This window comes from Ornithodoros turicata, chromosome 4, assembly GCF_037126465.1.
Source record: "Ornithodoros turicata isolate Travis chromosome 4, ASM3712646v1, whole genome shotgun sequence".
Lineage (NCBI taxonomy): Eukaryota > Metazoa > Arthropoda > Arachnida > Ixodida > Argasidae > Ornithodoros > Ornithodoros turicata.
The window spans coordinates 54,638,968-54,654,304 of NC_088204.1; the positions used below are offsets into that span (position 1 = coordinate 54,638,968).

The 15,337-nt window shown below is 42.5% G+C and overlaps 1 protein-coding gene across 1 annotated transcript in view; it reads right to left on the bottom strand.

Moving 5' to 3' along the window:
* Positions 1-15,337, bottom strand: part of LOC135391563 (myosin-I heavy chain-like) — a 73,688-nt gene that overhangs the window by 36,538 nt on the left and 21,813 nt on the right. The window contains exons 7-11 of the mRNA XM_064621858.1: positions 12,972-13,056; positions 12,806-12,912; positions 8,805-9,026; positions 5,428-5,569; positions 2,883-3,025 (exon numbers count right to left, since the gene is read on the bottom strand). Coding sequence (XP_064477928.1) covers positions 2,883-3,025; positions 5,428-5,569; positions 8,805-9,026; positions 12,806-12,912; positions 12,972-13,056 — 699 coding nt within the window. The remainder of the gene's footprint in view (positions 1-2,882; positions 3,026-5,427; positions 5,570-8,804; positions 9,027-12,805; positions 12,913-12,971; positions 13,057-15,337) is intronic.

A 15,337-nucleotide genomic window follows, 5' to 3' on the forward strand; every position in this document is an offset into this window, starting at 1 on the left:
CGTGTAAATGACTGTGGGAATACTGCAAGCTTGAAATCCATTTTGTTCCGAACTCCGCCTTTAAGGGAGCATGTGGCCAATGTAAAGAAAGCTGATCCCCATTCAAGTTCGTCGAACGTCTCCAGGAATGCAACAATTGTGAGTCGGGTTAGGAGGAGGCCAGGGTTGTGGTCAAAGAGGCTGACACAATGAAACGAATTCTACGGGATACCTTAGAGATATGTACACCAGCGGCATGGCCGAGTGGGCTAAGGCGTCCGCTCGTTGGTGGTAACCAAGGTCGTGCTGTAGACTGGGAGGTGGTGGGTTCGAATCTTCCCACCGGCTGTGCTGTCTGAGGTTTTCCCTGGGTTTTTCGAAGACTTTCCAGACGAATGTCGGCACAGTTCCCCCTGAAGTCGGCCCAGGACGCATACTAACCCCCCTGTCCCCCACTCCTTCCTGCTGTCCTCTCTCCGTCTGTCCACATCTGTACGCCGCTCATAGCCACAGTTGCTTAACAGCGCTAACACGCAATAAAAAAAAAAGAGATATGTACGTCTGGGAATGTCATTAGCAGTCCTTCTAGGGTCGGAGTAGTACTTGCGTAAAATAGAAATTCTGAAGTGTGTCTTACAGAACGAGTATGCAGCCTATATACGTTTCTTTTATATTTTTTTAGTGTAGAGTGCCCACGGGTCGGAAGAAGAATAAGTGAAGAAGAGGTTAGTTAGAACTCGGGCAAGGGTCTAGAATAAAACGAAGGTTCTTGTGTTGGACATATTACAAAAAATAATTGCAATTTTCGGGGGACGCGACTTATACAAAGGTGCGACTAATAGTCCGAAAAATACAGTAATCAGAAAAGGCCCAGTATACAGTGGTTAAATATTTTGTGGTGTTGTGCTCATTAGATGATGTTCTGCTCCAAAATATGTGAACCTTTTCAACTAGCATAATATATCGTGGGAGAAGGACCCCTCTAGGACGTGTATGGTAGACCGCATTTGTTGGACGAACTGCATTGAGAGGTAGTCGACATGTTCCATGCAGCCTGCTTTGTGTGCATCTCCTCATTTCTATGTTTACATTGTGAATTTCCTCCACTTTTTTTTTTAAACTGCACACGTTATTTCTATCTGTTACTGAACAGAACTCTCAAAGTGGGAAGTACATTTACTGGAACCTACATTGGCCAGAGTACAGCGTTGACCATGAGCTCACAAAATTTGTGAACTTTACCGTGTATTCACACGAGCGACATTTCCCTAGAAGCGCAAGATGCGAAAAACGTCATAGCTTTCTGCTGTCACATGAGCGCGAGCGTTCAGCGTCGTGTCTTCACGTACACTGCTAACCATGGGGGAATAATATATATATATATATGTGACCTTTGCCATAGGATTAATACATTTTTAGTATTTTTCTGAACTAAAACGCCTGCAAACAAGCACCATTAAGGCTATTTTCGGCACTAAGATGAAAACTTTGAAACCACGATTTTGGAGTTGGCCCACGCGAAACCCAAGGCCGCGGTACGTTTCATACATCGTCAGCACAGTCGCAGCTTTAGTGGATTGCTAACGTGCTCTGAACGTTCGTATGTGGCCTACAGTTCGGTGAAATTACGGTTAAATATCGAAATTTTGTTGACGTTGATCTGAACACCGCTGTTCTCCGTCCCATTGCGCGCACAGCCAAAACCTGGGTCTCGAATGCGTTTTTTCGGTTTCAATTTGTGGTTGTCAGCGATATATGATAGAATCGTGGTCGCATGCGATGACGGCCATCGAGGAGTGGGACGTGTTGATATTTTGACATAGTTTCTCCAACTCTGGCGCTCTGCGACCATATGAAAGTGCCAACTAGGATGACATTAATGCTGCAGTCATTTGAAACTGCACTAACTGTTGTTACAGTTGAGGGCAAGACGCATAGATAGCCTTAAGCCCGACCTGCATGGAGCGATTTTGCTCGCGACTCATGCGCGTCGCCGTTGGCGCGACACAGTTTTGAGGCGCACGCCCAGACTTTTGCCGTGAAATGAAAGTGGCGCTGAACACGAACGTCACGGAAACAATTACGCGTGATACAGCCATACAACATGGTCGAGGATCGCAGCTTTACCGCACTATAATGCATGAGGCCGTTCCAAACTATGCATTAGCGTCAGTAACAATGTTCTCACGTGTGACGTCACGCGTGAGAGCAGTGAAACCGTGCAGTTTCTCGCCTTCACGACAAATGTGGAAGGCATTGTCAATGCAGGAAGAGACCACTTGCCACCTTCATTTTCCTTCTGAGATGCTTATCACTAAACCATCCCACATTCTGAACCTGTCATTGTTCTTTACTTCCATTCTGTCTGTTTCACCAGCACTTTACAATGGAAACACAGGTGTTCACTGTTCATGAAAGGCTTTTGAAATGAAAATTTCTTGTTACAGTTTTCAGCTTGCCTCATGAGAACAGCACACTGCTTCATTGTAAAAATAATTTTACTGTACATGTGCATATAAGCATGTATGCCCTATGCTAAGCCAATACATTAATACATATTCCTCATTAGCACTTGGGACATTTTTCTAAGGATCAGCAGAACACAACTGTGCCTACGCTTGTTTTCGGGGCTTAATTAACTTAATTGACTCTTAGAAGCCGTTATCCTATGACGTGATATTATATATTCGATTCGATATTCGAAGGAGAATTTTGTAGATATTCGTATTCGAAAATTTCAGTATTCGCACACCTCTAGTAATTAGTCATCTAGCAGTTATACACTTTCTTTGAGGGGATGTGCTCTTGGCTGTGTAACTCAACTGCAAAAACAGCATACATATTGCTCTCATAGCTTTGGTGCAGCTAAAAAAAGATGCACCATGTATACATCAAGCACTCACCCTGACATCTTCAAAGCCGAACATGTCCAATATGCCAATGAAGCCATCAGTGGCATGCCGGACAGCAGAGTTGAGAACGGTCATGGACTTTGATGACTTGGCACCACTCGAACCCACTGTTGATGCATGCTGGCTGCCAGAGTCTGTCAAAAGGAGTCATACAACACTAATGTGTGGCACTTAAATATTTCATGACAGCAGTGCACACCAGATACCATGGCAATTAATGCATATTTACTGCCTTCCAGAAAACTTTGCGAACTGCAGGTAACACTATCATATTTTTTGTGGAACACGCTCGCATACAGCACCCATACAAGTGTTCTAGCATGCACTCAGTGACCACGAAGAAGACACTGGTGAACCATTATTTGTTGACACGCTATGCCAGGGGAATTCAAAACTTACGCATTGTGGTCATTTAGGTATGAAACGAAAAAAGTAAGATCAACATAAGCAACAAAGTCGTAATTAGAGCCTCTAGCTTTGCGTGCCCAATATTGGGATACCCATTATTCGGATTTCCGAATATCCGTCTATTCACAGAATATGAACGACACCATCTGAAAGTGGGCTTCACTTGACGCTTCCCATGCACGAGGTGAAGCCTGCTTTACGAAATTGCCCATGCTGCAGGACCAACACAGATAGATTGTAGTTTAGCTTAAGATAACGTTAGCCCAAGTTTATTGTGCATACTTCGCCTGAGGAAGGGACAGTGTCGCTCCCGTGTGCTGTTTAGCGGTGGCAGTGGGGAAGTTTGATTTGATGTTTGGGAATTCGCCATTAATGACTCTAAAATAATGCCTACAGCCCCGAAACAAAAAAGGGCAATCTAGAAATGTAACTTCCACAGGGCATGTATTGTAAACTGCTTCCTATAAAGTAAGATAAACGCAGAAAGATCTTTCAGTAGGTATAAAATGATAGTAGGCAACAGACGGCATTCTTTGTCAGAGAAGAACACAACATATCATGTATGTAATGCTGAGCCACAACAGTGCTTCGAATCTGTAATATTTTACAATATTTATTGTTCTCGCATTACCCGAGAAAATAAAGTGTCTCCCATTTCAAGCAGCTGTTGACGTCTTGCCATGGAAAATCGCAGAATTTACAAGTTGGTGGCGCAACATTCTGAATTTGCCGCAGCAGAAAACCACGGGCCTTACTAATAAGACAACTGCAATGAAAGTGTCGACTGCACATGCATGGCACTTCCTCATTGGTGTTGTGTGAGTTAATGCTACGACTTCCGCTTTGGCCTCGTAATCGGAGACTCAGGTGACAGAGCCTTTATCATAGCAACAAGCACTGTATTTCTAATGATGCGGGGCACTGGTGAGCTAGATAAAATGCCGTACTTGGCGAGGTTCTACAAAATATGAGAAGAGGACGACAACTCAATGAACATAAAATTCCAATCCGTGCTTTGTGTTCCGTTGAAGAAGTTTAGCAGGGCATTAAAGTCATCAACTGCCAACCTAAGGAAACACATAAAGTTTACTTTGTCACATTGAAGATTGGTGTAGTCTTGATGTATCAAAGGAACTGTAAAACAGTCTTGTACCACCCATTGTCGCATCAAGATCTGAACTAACTACACAAAAGGTCAAGAACTAAAGAGCGTGTATTAGGTAGCAAGTAATTTGGAAGTAACTTTTTAACTTTTCCAAAATAACGAGCTCCATTTGTTGAGCAAATTCGCAAGTCGAACCCAGTTTTTTTTTCAAAAAAAAGGAAGCGCTCAACACGGGCAAAACCAATTGTAAATTGTTTACACTCGCATCCCACATCCACGAGTAATTTTTAGTTGCTCCTAATTAGTCAATTCACTTTGAATACCCATTAAGTTTTTAATTATTGCTCTCGGAGTAAAGGTGTAAATTAGAAAGCTGTACAACATGCCGAGAAACATGCAGCCCAGGCACTCCCACCACTATTCCTCTGGCGCGGGCTTTTCATTTTTTGGGGTGAAAAAAGAGTGCGCAAAATTCAAAATTATTCCGCATGACAACAATTGTGCACTACTCAAGTGTGCCTCGACTGCACTGCCCTTAGGAGTACGCTCAAGGAACCACCCTCAGCTAATCTGTACAGCACTTGCCTTGAAATGAACAGCCAGAACAGCCTTGACATGATTAGCCAAATGACACATCGGGGAATCAGGAACGAGCTCAGTCCCCTTCTTTTTTCACAATAAGAAATGAGAAGGGGGACAGAGCACCTAGGTTAGATGTTGCTCGCCATTTTGCTTAACTTTCCAATTTACACCTCTGCTCCCAGAGTAATAACTAAAAAGCTGGGTAATTATTCAAATTAAATTGACTAATTAGGAGTAACGAAAATATTACTCGTGAATGAGGAATACAAGTGTAAACAACTTTCGGTTATTTTTGTTCCATAGAGCATTTCTATCTTTTTTTAAAGCCTGGTCCGACTTAGTTTGGACACCCTGTATATATGTACTGACAACCAGAAAATGTTCCTGAGGAATGTTAAAGAGGAGCACACTATGAACGAATGTAGAGATGGTTTTTCTTACCCATCTGATTATGAACTGATTCATTGGAGTCAGAACTCAAGGTTCCAGAACCCATTCGCTTGAGGCTATTGGCTCGTCTTACAATGGTGGCCACCGTGCGACAGTACAGTGCTTTGGCCAGAGCATCACGTACCTGGCTTGCCTGAAAAGCAAAGGCATTATATTATCAGGGTGGTTAAACTTGTTTTTAACAGTTACAGGTGAGTGGGCTTGAAGGTTTTTAAGTTACACTTTCAGATACCTCATGAAAAAGATACACTGATACAGTTGCAGATACTTCCAAAAATGTACTAATAGTTTTATTTTCATCTTCTTCAAAAATTGAGACATGTATCAGGTACACACGTATCAAGTAGACATGTATTAATCATGTACTAAATAATGTGCTTCTTATTTCCATATGAATATTTGAGAATTTTCTAAATATTCTTCGCATATATACGAATGATAGCAACATCATGTCTATGTGCATCATTTGCAAACTTTTTCTCCCAAAAAAGTCTGAAAGGTTGTGGGTGTGCAAATTGCTCAGGAATATTTGTAACAACATTCAAACAATGCTATAGTCCCAAAATTAAATACGTATACCAGTCATGTGGGATCCCGGTAAAGCCGGTATAGACGTTGTAGAATTCCCCAATGAGAGGCGGAGTCACAAGTGCACGCAACCATCCCCAACCAGGTCTCATTCTAGAAGACTTTTATTCCTCTTTCGTTTTCTTCCCCCACCTAACACAGTCGGCCCTTCTTCCTCGTCCACATTACTCCCCCGCTGTTGAATCCATCCCTCCGTGGATGGTACGGAACGATATTCTAATAACTATTCGATAGATATTCGATATTCTAATAACTGTGTATGTTATCTGCAAATCAGATAATGGTATAAGGTCCTTGCAACTCGAGAATATCGGAAGTATACCATCGTCTGACGTAAAGACAGACTGAAAATATTGGTTGAAATGATTTGAAGCGCCATTTTCCGTAACGCCTTTTTGGATACTTTTACTCGTGTGTAATACATGACGCCAGAAGGTAGAGCAATTTTTGCAATGAATTGATGTGTGATCCACTAGAATTGTAATCTACATGATGCAGTCGCACTACCCCCAGTATAGCGTGAGAAATAATTCGCTCCACATCACCCTATCCTCACCCCCACATACTGTACCAATCTTTTACCTCCAGTCATAATGAAACAGAGAGGACGAGATGTCATGCCTGTTTTCAAGATGGCATATTCGGTTCACACATCCCTATTGACATGTATTAATACTCCATCATCTCTGTATGTCACTTTCCCTTCAGCACAAGTCCAAGTTGCGTGCCAGAAGTCCGATTATCCTCTGCCCGTAACTCTCTCGTCACTCGGTGTTGGATTCTTTGGGGCTTTTTGGATTTTTTGTCATATTTTACTTTCATATATGGGTAATTCCATTTTAAATTGACTAAGGTGAGAAATCAACATTTTTTTAAGTGAATGAAAAAATATATATGCTGGACAGTATGTCAAATGATTGAGAAAGAGACATGTTCGAGGCCCAAGCAATGAGCCGTTTGCTAACCGGAGAGGGGGATATCTCTGATGTCATTTCTCGCGCTGTAATTTCTACCGTGTTTAACAGCCTCCCAGTGCGCAGTGGTTATATCTACGATGCTCCAAGCTGGTACACGAATAGTACACCAACCTTGGTACATGCTGGAGTAGTATTGTTGTTCCTGCACTAACGAAACGCTGAGGAAAAATCACCAAAAACTGCCACTTTTACCAAAAGTTTCGCAATTTCTGCACTTCATCACTTAAAAAAATAATCAACATACTAGCTGAAAGTGGTGTCATCAAGATTGTCTAGGCGTGCTCTAGCGATTGATATGTTGATTTCTGGCATATCACAAACGGTAGTGCCTTGAGGTGTCAGCAAACACAGGTCCCTGACGAAATTTCTTCATGTCTGACACACTGTATCTCAGCCACTGCAATACTTATCATATTCATTTTTGGGCTGAGAGCTTGACATATATACAGGGTGCATCACTTAAGACTGACCAGAATTTTTATAAAAAAAACATATAAGAGCAGCATACATGTTGTTTTTGGAGTTGAGTTCTACGGCCAGGTGCACATTCTTTCGAAGAAAGCGTGCAACTACAAAATGACTAATTACCTAAAACTGAGTTTTTAACTGAACTTTTGACTGGGGGATTTCGGGCAAAATCGAGATGGCAGATTGAGAGACTATCCTAGTTCCAAGCCATTTCACGTTTAGTAAATCCTGAAACCTGCACATGCGTTAAATATCCACCCCCAAATTTTGATCGTATGCAAGTGAGCCTAAACAGAAACCGCGGCGACCAGAAACACGGGGTGTACAGTGCTCATTGCACGTCAGAGGGCCACGTGACTTGGAGCTGTGAAGATAATTGGAGTAGGTGCCGCTTAGCTAGCCAGATAAGCCTTCGTCGGTGTGGGTGATGTGTTCCTCAAGCGCACTTTTTCTGTTTCTGATTCTGTTATCATTACTGTTCCCTGGTGCAGTAGAACCTCGTTAATTCACCTGGACGGCAAAAAAAAAAAAATTCTAATTAAGCTAACCTCGGCACATAGTAAAGGAAAATATATTTATTTGCCAAAGAACACACTTATCATTGTGTGCCGCTTTTTAAAAATGATATCGCACATCACTGTTCGTTCAAGATAGGTTATGAAGTCCATCATATCGCAGCACGTGCTGTTGGTATAACAAGCTTCCGAAAACGACGACACACGTGCAGATTCATCGCCACTGTCAGCGCACTGTTCATTTGCGTGAGCCGTGTTCAGAACAATGCCCCTGCAAGGGTTACGGCACTGTCCTGGCATATTCTTCGAAAAACGCCAAGCCCTCCTCAGACTTTGTATCACCGGCAGGAGCTTACAGCACGTTGCAGATCTCACGGCTGCAATGATCTACACTTTTTCTTTCATCGTCAGCGTCTTGTACATCACCCGTGGGCTGTCTCCACAGCCCACAGGCAAAAAGTAGACTTCAAAGTGGGTCTCAACAGAAGCACGAAACGAAAGCAAGCCAAAACGTGGTTCACGTAATCCATAATGGCAGCTGGGAAAGGGAAGTCAGCAAAGGAGCAAGCACATGGTTTCTGTGGCAGGTCGTCGTCGCATGGGTTAAAAGCTGATGTTAGATGATGAAATTCAGTAGGAAACTTATTAATTCAGCGGTATAAGGGCCAGTTTTCTTCAATTTATCTGGCCAGAGTGCAATGCACGAAGACGGGACAGCAGCAATCCTTCTAATTAACCAGAATTTCGAATTAAGCTATATCGAATTAGCGAGGTTCTACTGCACCTAGTTTTTGAGGTAAGAGCAAAACAGAAGACTCACAACGTGGGGATCGCTAGGTGTCTTCACCAACTGGCCTCGCACTTGTCGTGTTCTCGTTGTCAGTCCTTGAAAGAGGGCAACACTTGACACGCCCAAAAGATCTGCAACTGCATCAGCACTGCCTCCCTCTGATGGGGTGAACTGGACGTTGCCTAGAAGCAGCACTGCAGCAAGCACACGCACCACATCCGAGAATGGGATGCCCAGCACAGAAAGGCAGGACTGCAAAGGAAGTGCCAACACAATGGGTCTAATGGGATCATTAAAGCCCAGACTTTCCGGCAAGTCCACAAAAATGCGCAGAATTAAAGGTGTATTGCAGAATTTGGGGTTTCGTACAGAATTTCACGAAGCTATGGATCCTGACTAAAGAATAAAGCTTTGGTAGCAGAGATGGATGTCCCTATGGCTCGCATCACCCTTTCATGCGCCACCCAACTATGATTCGAATAAGCGTGTACCATGCATCTGATGTTGGCAACACTGGTTAAGCTCGCATCCGTCCTGTCTTTACTACTTCTCTTTTGTTCTCATAGGTGATATCCCATCTAGTGTATTCCTCACGATCATGTGTGTGATGGCTAAAAATGTTCTCACCTGGGTAAACAAGGGTGCAAATGTTTGTACAGTATGGTACTGAGGAATTCTACGCAGGCACCTGATTGCTTTTCTGCCGTTACAGTGTTAACTATGCCATGCTAGTGTTAGAACAGCACAAAGTAGCATGTAATGCTTCACCATAGCTGTATTTTGAACACTTTACTTCTATGTCATGCAAGTTAATAAAGATTTCGTATTCGTATATCTCCATCAGCTTTGATGCGCAAGCACTTGTCGTGGAAAATTGCAGGATTTCCGATTCCCTGCCGCAAAGTTTGACATTTGCCGCAGCAGAAAGACCAGGGCTTTAAGGATAATAAAAAAATTGCACGTTCACTATAGACACAGAAGTTAGCCAGAAATTATGGATTACTGAACCCTGCAAAAAATGCAATACACTATTGAAAGAATACGGGTCATTCCGGCTCAAACGTCCCAACCGCGTGGCTCGACTGTCGCCGATTTTTGGGAAAAAATATATGTCCTTCTCACTGACGTACATACGTTGTGTGTGAAATATTTCTTTCAGGATCCGCACGGAATCGCCGCTAGGGGGCTTCGAACTTCCGCTCCGAACCCAAAACTGTAATGCGTTTGAACAGGCGCAGAGGGTGAACGGCTTTACGTATCTGAAAAATTCAAACGGGGCGCGTTTCCGAAAAGTTCAAACTAGTTATCATCAGAGTTGCAGTCGCCTGCAAATCTGATGATAACTAGTTTGAACTTTAAAAGAGCAGGGCGCCTTGCGGCGCCCTTCTCCTTTCCGCACAAATGTCAACACAGAAACACTGGCCTTCAATTTCAAGCCGTTACTCAACTCTGAAGCACGATTAAGCATTTGTGACACTGACAATGGACCTGACCAGGGAATAAAGCAAGCAAGGTTTCCCCAACACCCATTTGCAGCCCTCATAAAAGGGGCTTTGACGGCTAACCGCCCGTTCCAAAGCTGCGGAGCGCTATCTCTGTTAACCCTCTCATAGGAAAATGAGCATGTTGCCGATTTCAGTTTCTTTTTATTTATATATTTTCTTAGCCCAAAGTCAAATAACAGATCATTAGGAAAAAGAAAGGGAAAATAATAGATAATTCACATTTCAGCGTGATTCTGCTTAGAGCAGGTGGACACCACTCATTCACGCAAGAACTGTACAAGGGTCCCACCGTTCTATCAGAGGTGTCTCCGGATATTCGCTTGTCGCCGAGCATCTGTGTACCTATGTCGGTGACATCAAGCATGAAGCACTTATTCCGAGCTTGAGGAACGTGACGTACGGTATTCCTGTACGTTTGGACCTCAGAAGTGCATAACAGACCAGGAAAGACCATGCCGCAAGTTTTCGGAGCTTCAGGAAGACGAACAGTTCATTTTATCAAAGATCACGACGTGACGTGAAAACTATCACCAGCATATGCAAGTACCATTACGACCTGTATTTTCGCAAGTACCCTCATTCTGTGGCGTCAAGAAATTGTGCTGACCACATTTCTTCCCACCGGAAGAACGTAAAGGGAACAAAGTACATCTCAGTCACTTTGGCCCGAAGGCTGACGTCGTGGGGCATGGTGCCTGGTGATCGCTTTTGTCCAACGTGCTACAAGAAGTGCTTGCACTTGAAAGATGAGGGGTCTACTGGGAATGTACAAATCGAGAGTTCTTTGACTTCGGCCAGCCCTGATGATGATGAGTCTTTCCATCTTAAACGCTTCACTTGAGGTACTGGGCGAGACACCAGTTAAAAAGAAGAGGTCAATGGCTCAACGTGAAATAAATAAATAAATAAAAAGAAACGGAAATCAGCAACATGCTCAATTTCGTACGAGAGGGTTAACAGAGAAAGCGCTCCGCAGCTTTGGAACCGCCAGGTTAGCCGCCAAAGCCCCTTTTATGAGGGCCGCAAATGGGTGTCGGGGGAAACCTTGCTTGCTTTATTATTATTCCCTGGCCAGGACCATCGTCAGTGTCATAAACGCTTAATCGTGCATCAGACTTGAGTAACGGCTTGAAATTTGTCAAGGCCAGTGTTTCTGCGCTGACTTTTGTGCGAAAAGGAGGAGGGCGCCGCAAGGAAGCCCATCCCGTGCCGCGCGTCGCGAGAGGCGCACCAGGGTGAACTTAAACATTCGTCGCGGTCGTATAACAAAAAACTACCTGGAGAATTTTTTTTGTACTTATAACTGGGAAACTATGCTACATTTGTGCGGAAATTTTGTTCCTTTAGCGCGTCCGTCAATGACACTTTTTCTTCGGCGAAGTTTTCAATTTTTCCTAAAACTACCGACGTTCACATTTTTTTACAGCCTAACAGTTTAATTTTCTGGCGTCAAACTTTTTCGGTGGAATGTACTGGTATGCCCCTACAAATAAAAAATATAACTTAGCAATTTCTGGTCATGGTGTTTTATTAGACAAATGTTGAATTCGTTCGATATTACGCCTCTTTCGCTGAAGCGTAGCTCACTAATTCTCCACTCGCGGCGACTGCAAATCTGAAGATAACTAGTTTGAACTTTTCGGAAACGCGTCCCGTTTGAATTTTTCAGATACGTAAAGCCGTTCACCCTCTGCGCCTGTTAAAACGCGGTACGGTTTTGGGTTTGGAGCGGAAGTTCGAAGGCCCCTAGCGGGGATTCCGTGCGGATCCTGAAAGAAATATTTCACACAGAACGTATGTACGTCAGTGAGGATAGATTTTTTTTTTTCACGAAAATCGGCGATGGTCGAGTTACGCAATTGGGACGTTTGAGCTGGAATGACCCATACCATATTTTGGCATCTCCCCATAATTTATTTTTTGAAATCTTTTATTCTTGCAATGCTATACAGTACCAGGGGCATTAAATTACCTCTAAGCCTAATACGGAAGCGAGAGCTGTAGGACCAAGAACACATTTCTATTTTTCAACCTCACGCTAACATCATGAGATTCAAATCAAAATTATCTTCCTCATTTATGACTTATGAGCTTATTGTTCTGTAACTTACCCAATTTTTCAACAATAAAATGCTCCGAGAAAGCTGTCAAGGTTTTTCGCACTACGTCACTTGATGTTCCTCTATTCGTTAAGTACACTGAAACTTTAGCTAGTATTTTAAATGCAGCTGTATTTGATAAGCACACCTTCAAAAAGTGTTTATTAAACCAAATTATTAGTTACACCTTCAAAAAGTGTTTATTAAACCAAGTTATTAGTTACGTATTTAGGTAGAAATTACACTTCATTTGCGATACTACCACTCCTGGCCATGATAAGGAACATATAAGAAAGTGAGTGGCAGAATCGGAAGAAGCTGACATGATGCCCATAGTTCGTATGATTCACAAAGAGACTTTTCATAGTTTTTCTTTTCTTCTGGCACAGGGGAATACAAGAAAGGGCAACATATGAGAGGGTCTCACCTTCCACGCTTCAAAGCGAGTGACATCTTCACTTTCATTTTGTGAAGTGTCCCCCCGGCTTAGGTAACGAAGGTTCTGCACTGAATAGCCCTTAAGGTGCAGTTTTGCTGATGAAGAAAACAAATATAAGCAAACAAATGGGAATGTAACAGGGAAGGTCACAAACCTCTTTCTTCCTGGCTTAATCCTGCCAGCATCTGATAAAAAATGTGGTAATTCTTCTCATTTGGGAGTGGCTGCACTACACGTGTCTAGAGGAAGAAAAGAGGCTATCACTGCCTTATACCATCCTAGGTAAAACCATGAACTTTCCACTGAATTTTGGAACAAAAATTCGAGAGTTTTTCAATGACCTTTTCAGGTTCAGATGTCATTTTGTCTGTGATGTAAAACACAGTATATGACCAGTGCTGCAATATTTTGCAGAAATACTTATAAGCTACAGGTATCACGTGAGAGAATGGGGACTGCACAATATCAGTTCACAAACATGTCTGACAGCTACTGAATTTTTAAAGATCATAGTACTGGAAGAAAAATACATTTATTACTAGAATAGAGGGTGCTGCTCATTTCTTGCTGCTGATTCCTATTGCAAAGAGTGCTAACTCCTGTGGTTTCGAAGCTACAGCTTGTGCTCCGGAAAAGCGTAATCTGCACAAGCAGCTCGATGGGGACAAGAAAAAGGTGCAAAATCAAGGGTCTCCAAGGACTGTAAATAAAATTTCTGGTTTTCCAGACCCTGGAAATAACATTTTCAAATTCCAGGCTATTCAAGGGTTTCAAGGACCATTCGAAACCATGCATAAACAGGCAATAGTTAAGCAGGAGACCCAAACCTGAAGAAATCCTCTCACAGGCCTTCTTAGCACGTTCACTGTGCAAACTATTCAAATTTATTGTCTATCCTACGTAGACGTTATTTTAGGTGATAAGTGGATTGGATAGGATTGAAATTATACTTCTTGCAATTTGCAAAACTAGTGAACCTTTGCACTAAGTTGATGAGCACCGCCACCTTGGTGACGTAAGGCACAATGGGAATTGCCGTCTGCCATCCATCATTGTTCCGCTTGTTCTGCTGCCGGCAAAAACACCTGCTGGTACACATCCGGTCGTCTGTACAATTTTTTAAATTAAACATAACTAGTTTTTAGAATAAAAAAGGCAAGAATGTTTATATTCATTTAATTCAGCAATTAAATTTGAAATTGTACAGCACAGTGCCATTTTTCTTATTATTTTGTTGTGACCTCCGTGTTCACAAGGCCTAACAAAGACAACAAAACATACGACTAAGGCCCTTCGTTTTCCGCGATTCCATGATTCTGCGAAATTTCGCGGAATTCGGAATTAATCGCGCTTCGTTCGGCACAGAGTTTCGCGGAATCCTTTATTTTTAAGGGCGTGTGGATATTGGAGTTCTCAAATTCGAATCCAATATCAATCACTCGAAGTATCCGATTCGCGAATTGAAATACCCAATATTCGGGTTTCCGGATAATTTGACTATTCGCCGAATACGAACGACACCTCCCGAAAGTGGGCTTCACCTGACGCTTCCCTGCATGAGGTGAAGCCGCCCCTACAAAATTGAAGTCTGCTTTACAAAATTGTTTATGCTGCAGGACAAAACAGACAGATTGTAGTTTAGCTTAGGATACTATTAGCCCAAGTTTACTGTGTATATTTCACCTGAGGAAGGGGCGGCGTCCCTCCCGTATGCAGTTTAGCGGTAGCAGTAGCGGATTTTGATTTGATATCTGGGAGGTTGCCTTCAAGATGTTAAGACTTTTAAATAATGGCTACAGTCCAAGAACAAAAATGGGTGTACTAAAAATGTAACTCCCCCGGGGCATGTATTGTAAACTCCTTCCTACAAAGTTCCTATGAGCTCTGTAGATGCTGAAAGATCTTTCAGCAGGTATAAAACGATTTCAAGCGACAGACTGCATCAGATGAGAACACAAGATATCATGTATGTAATACTGAGCCACAACAGCGCTTTGAATCTGTAATTTTATAACATATTTTTTGTTCCCACATTATCCAAGAAAATAAAGTGTCTCCCATTTCATGCAGCTGTTGACTGCTCGCCGCGGAAAATCGCGGAATTTACGAGTCAGTGCCGCAGAATTTTGAATTTGCCACAGTAGAAAAGATAGAGCCTTACATATGACAATCAAACTTTGATATAAAGAAATGCTATACAACGAAATTGGTTGTACAGTGAAATGGTTTCTATTCACTGCCTCAGTTGGCTGCCATGTTTCATAAGACTCGACAGAACAAAATGTTTGGTACAACGAAGTAAATTTTGTTCCCCGTGAATTTTTTTTTATATCGAGGTTTGACTGTATTGGTTGGATATCGATAGCTGAGCACAAGGTGAAACTGGTTTTTGCTGAACTTATGAGAGGATGTACATCTGCAATGCAAAATCAGAGTAGTTTGTGAAAATTTTTTGTCACAAAATCCCTACATCACTGTGTTTGCCTTTTTGGGTGGCAGTGAGGTGCCATGGTAAAAAGC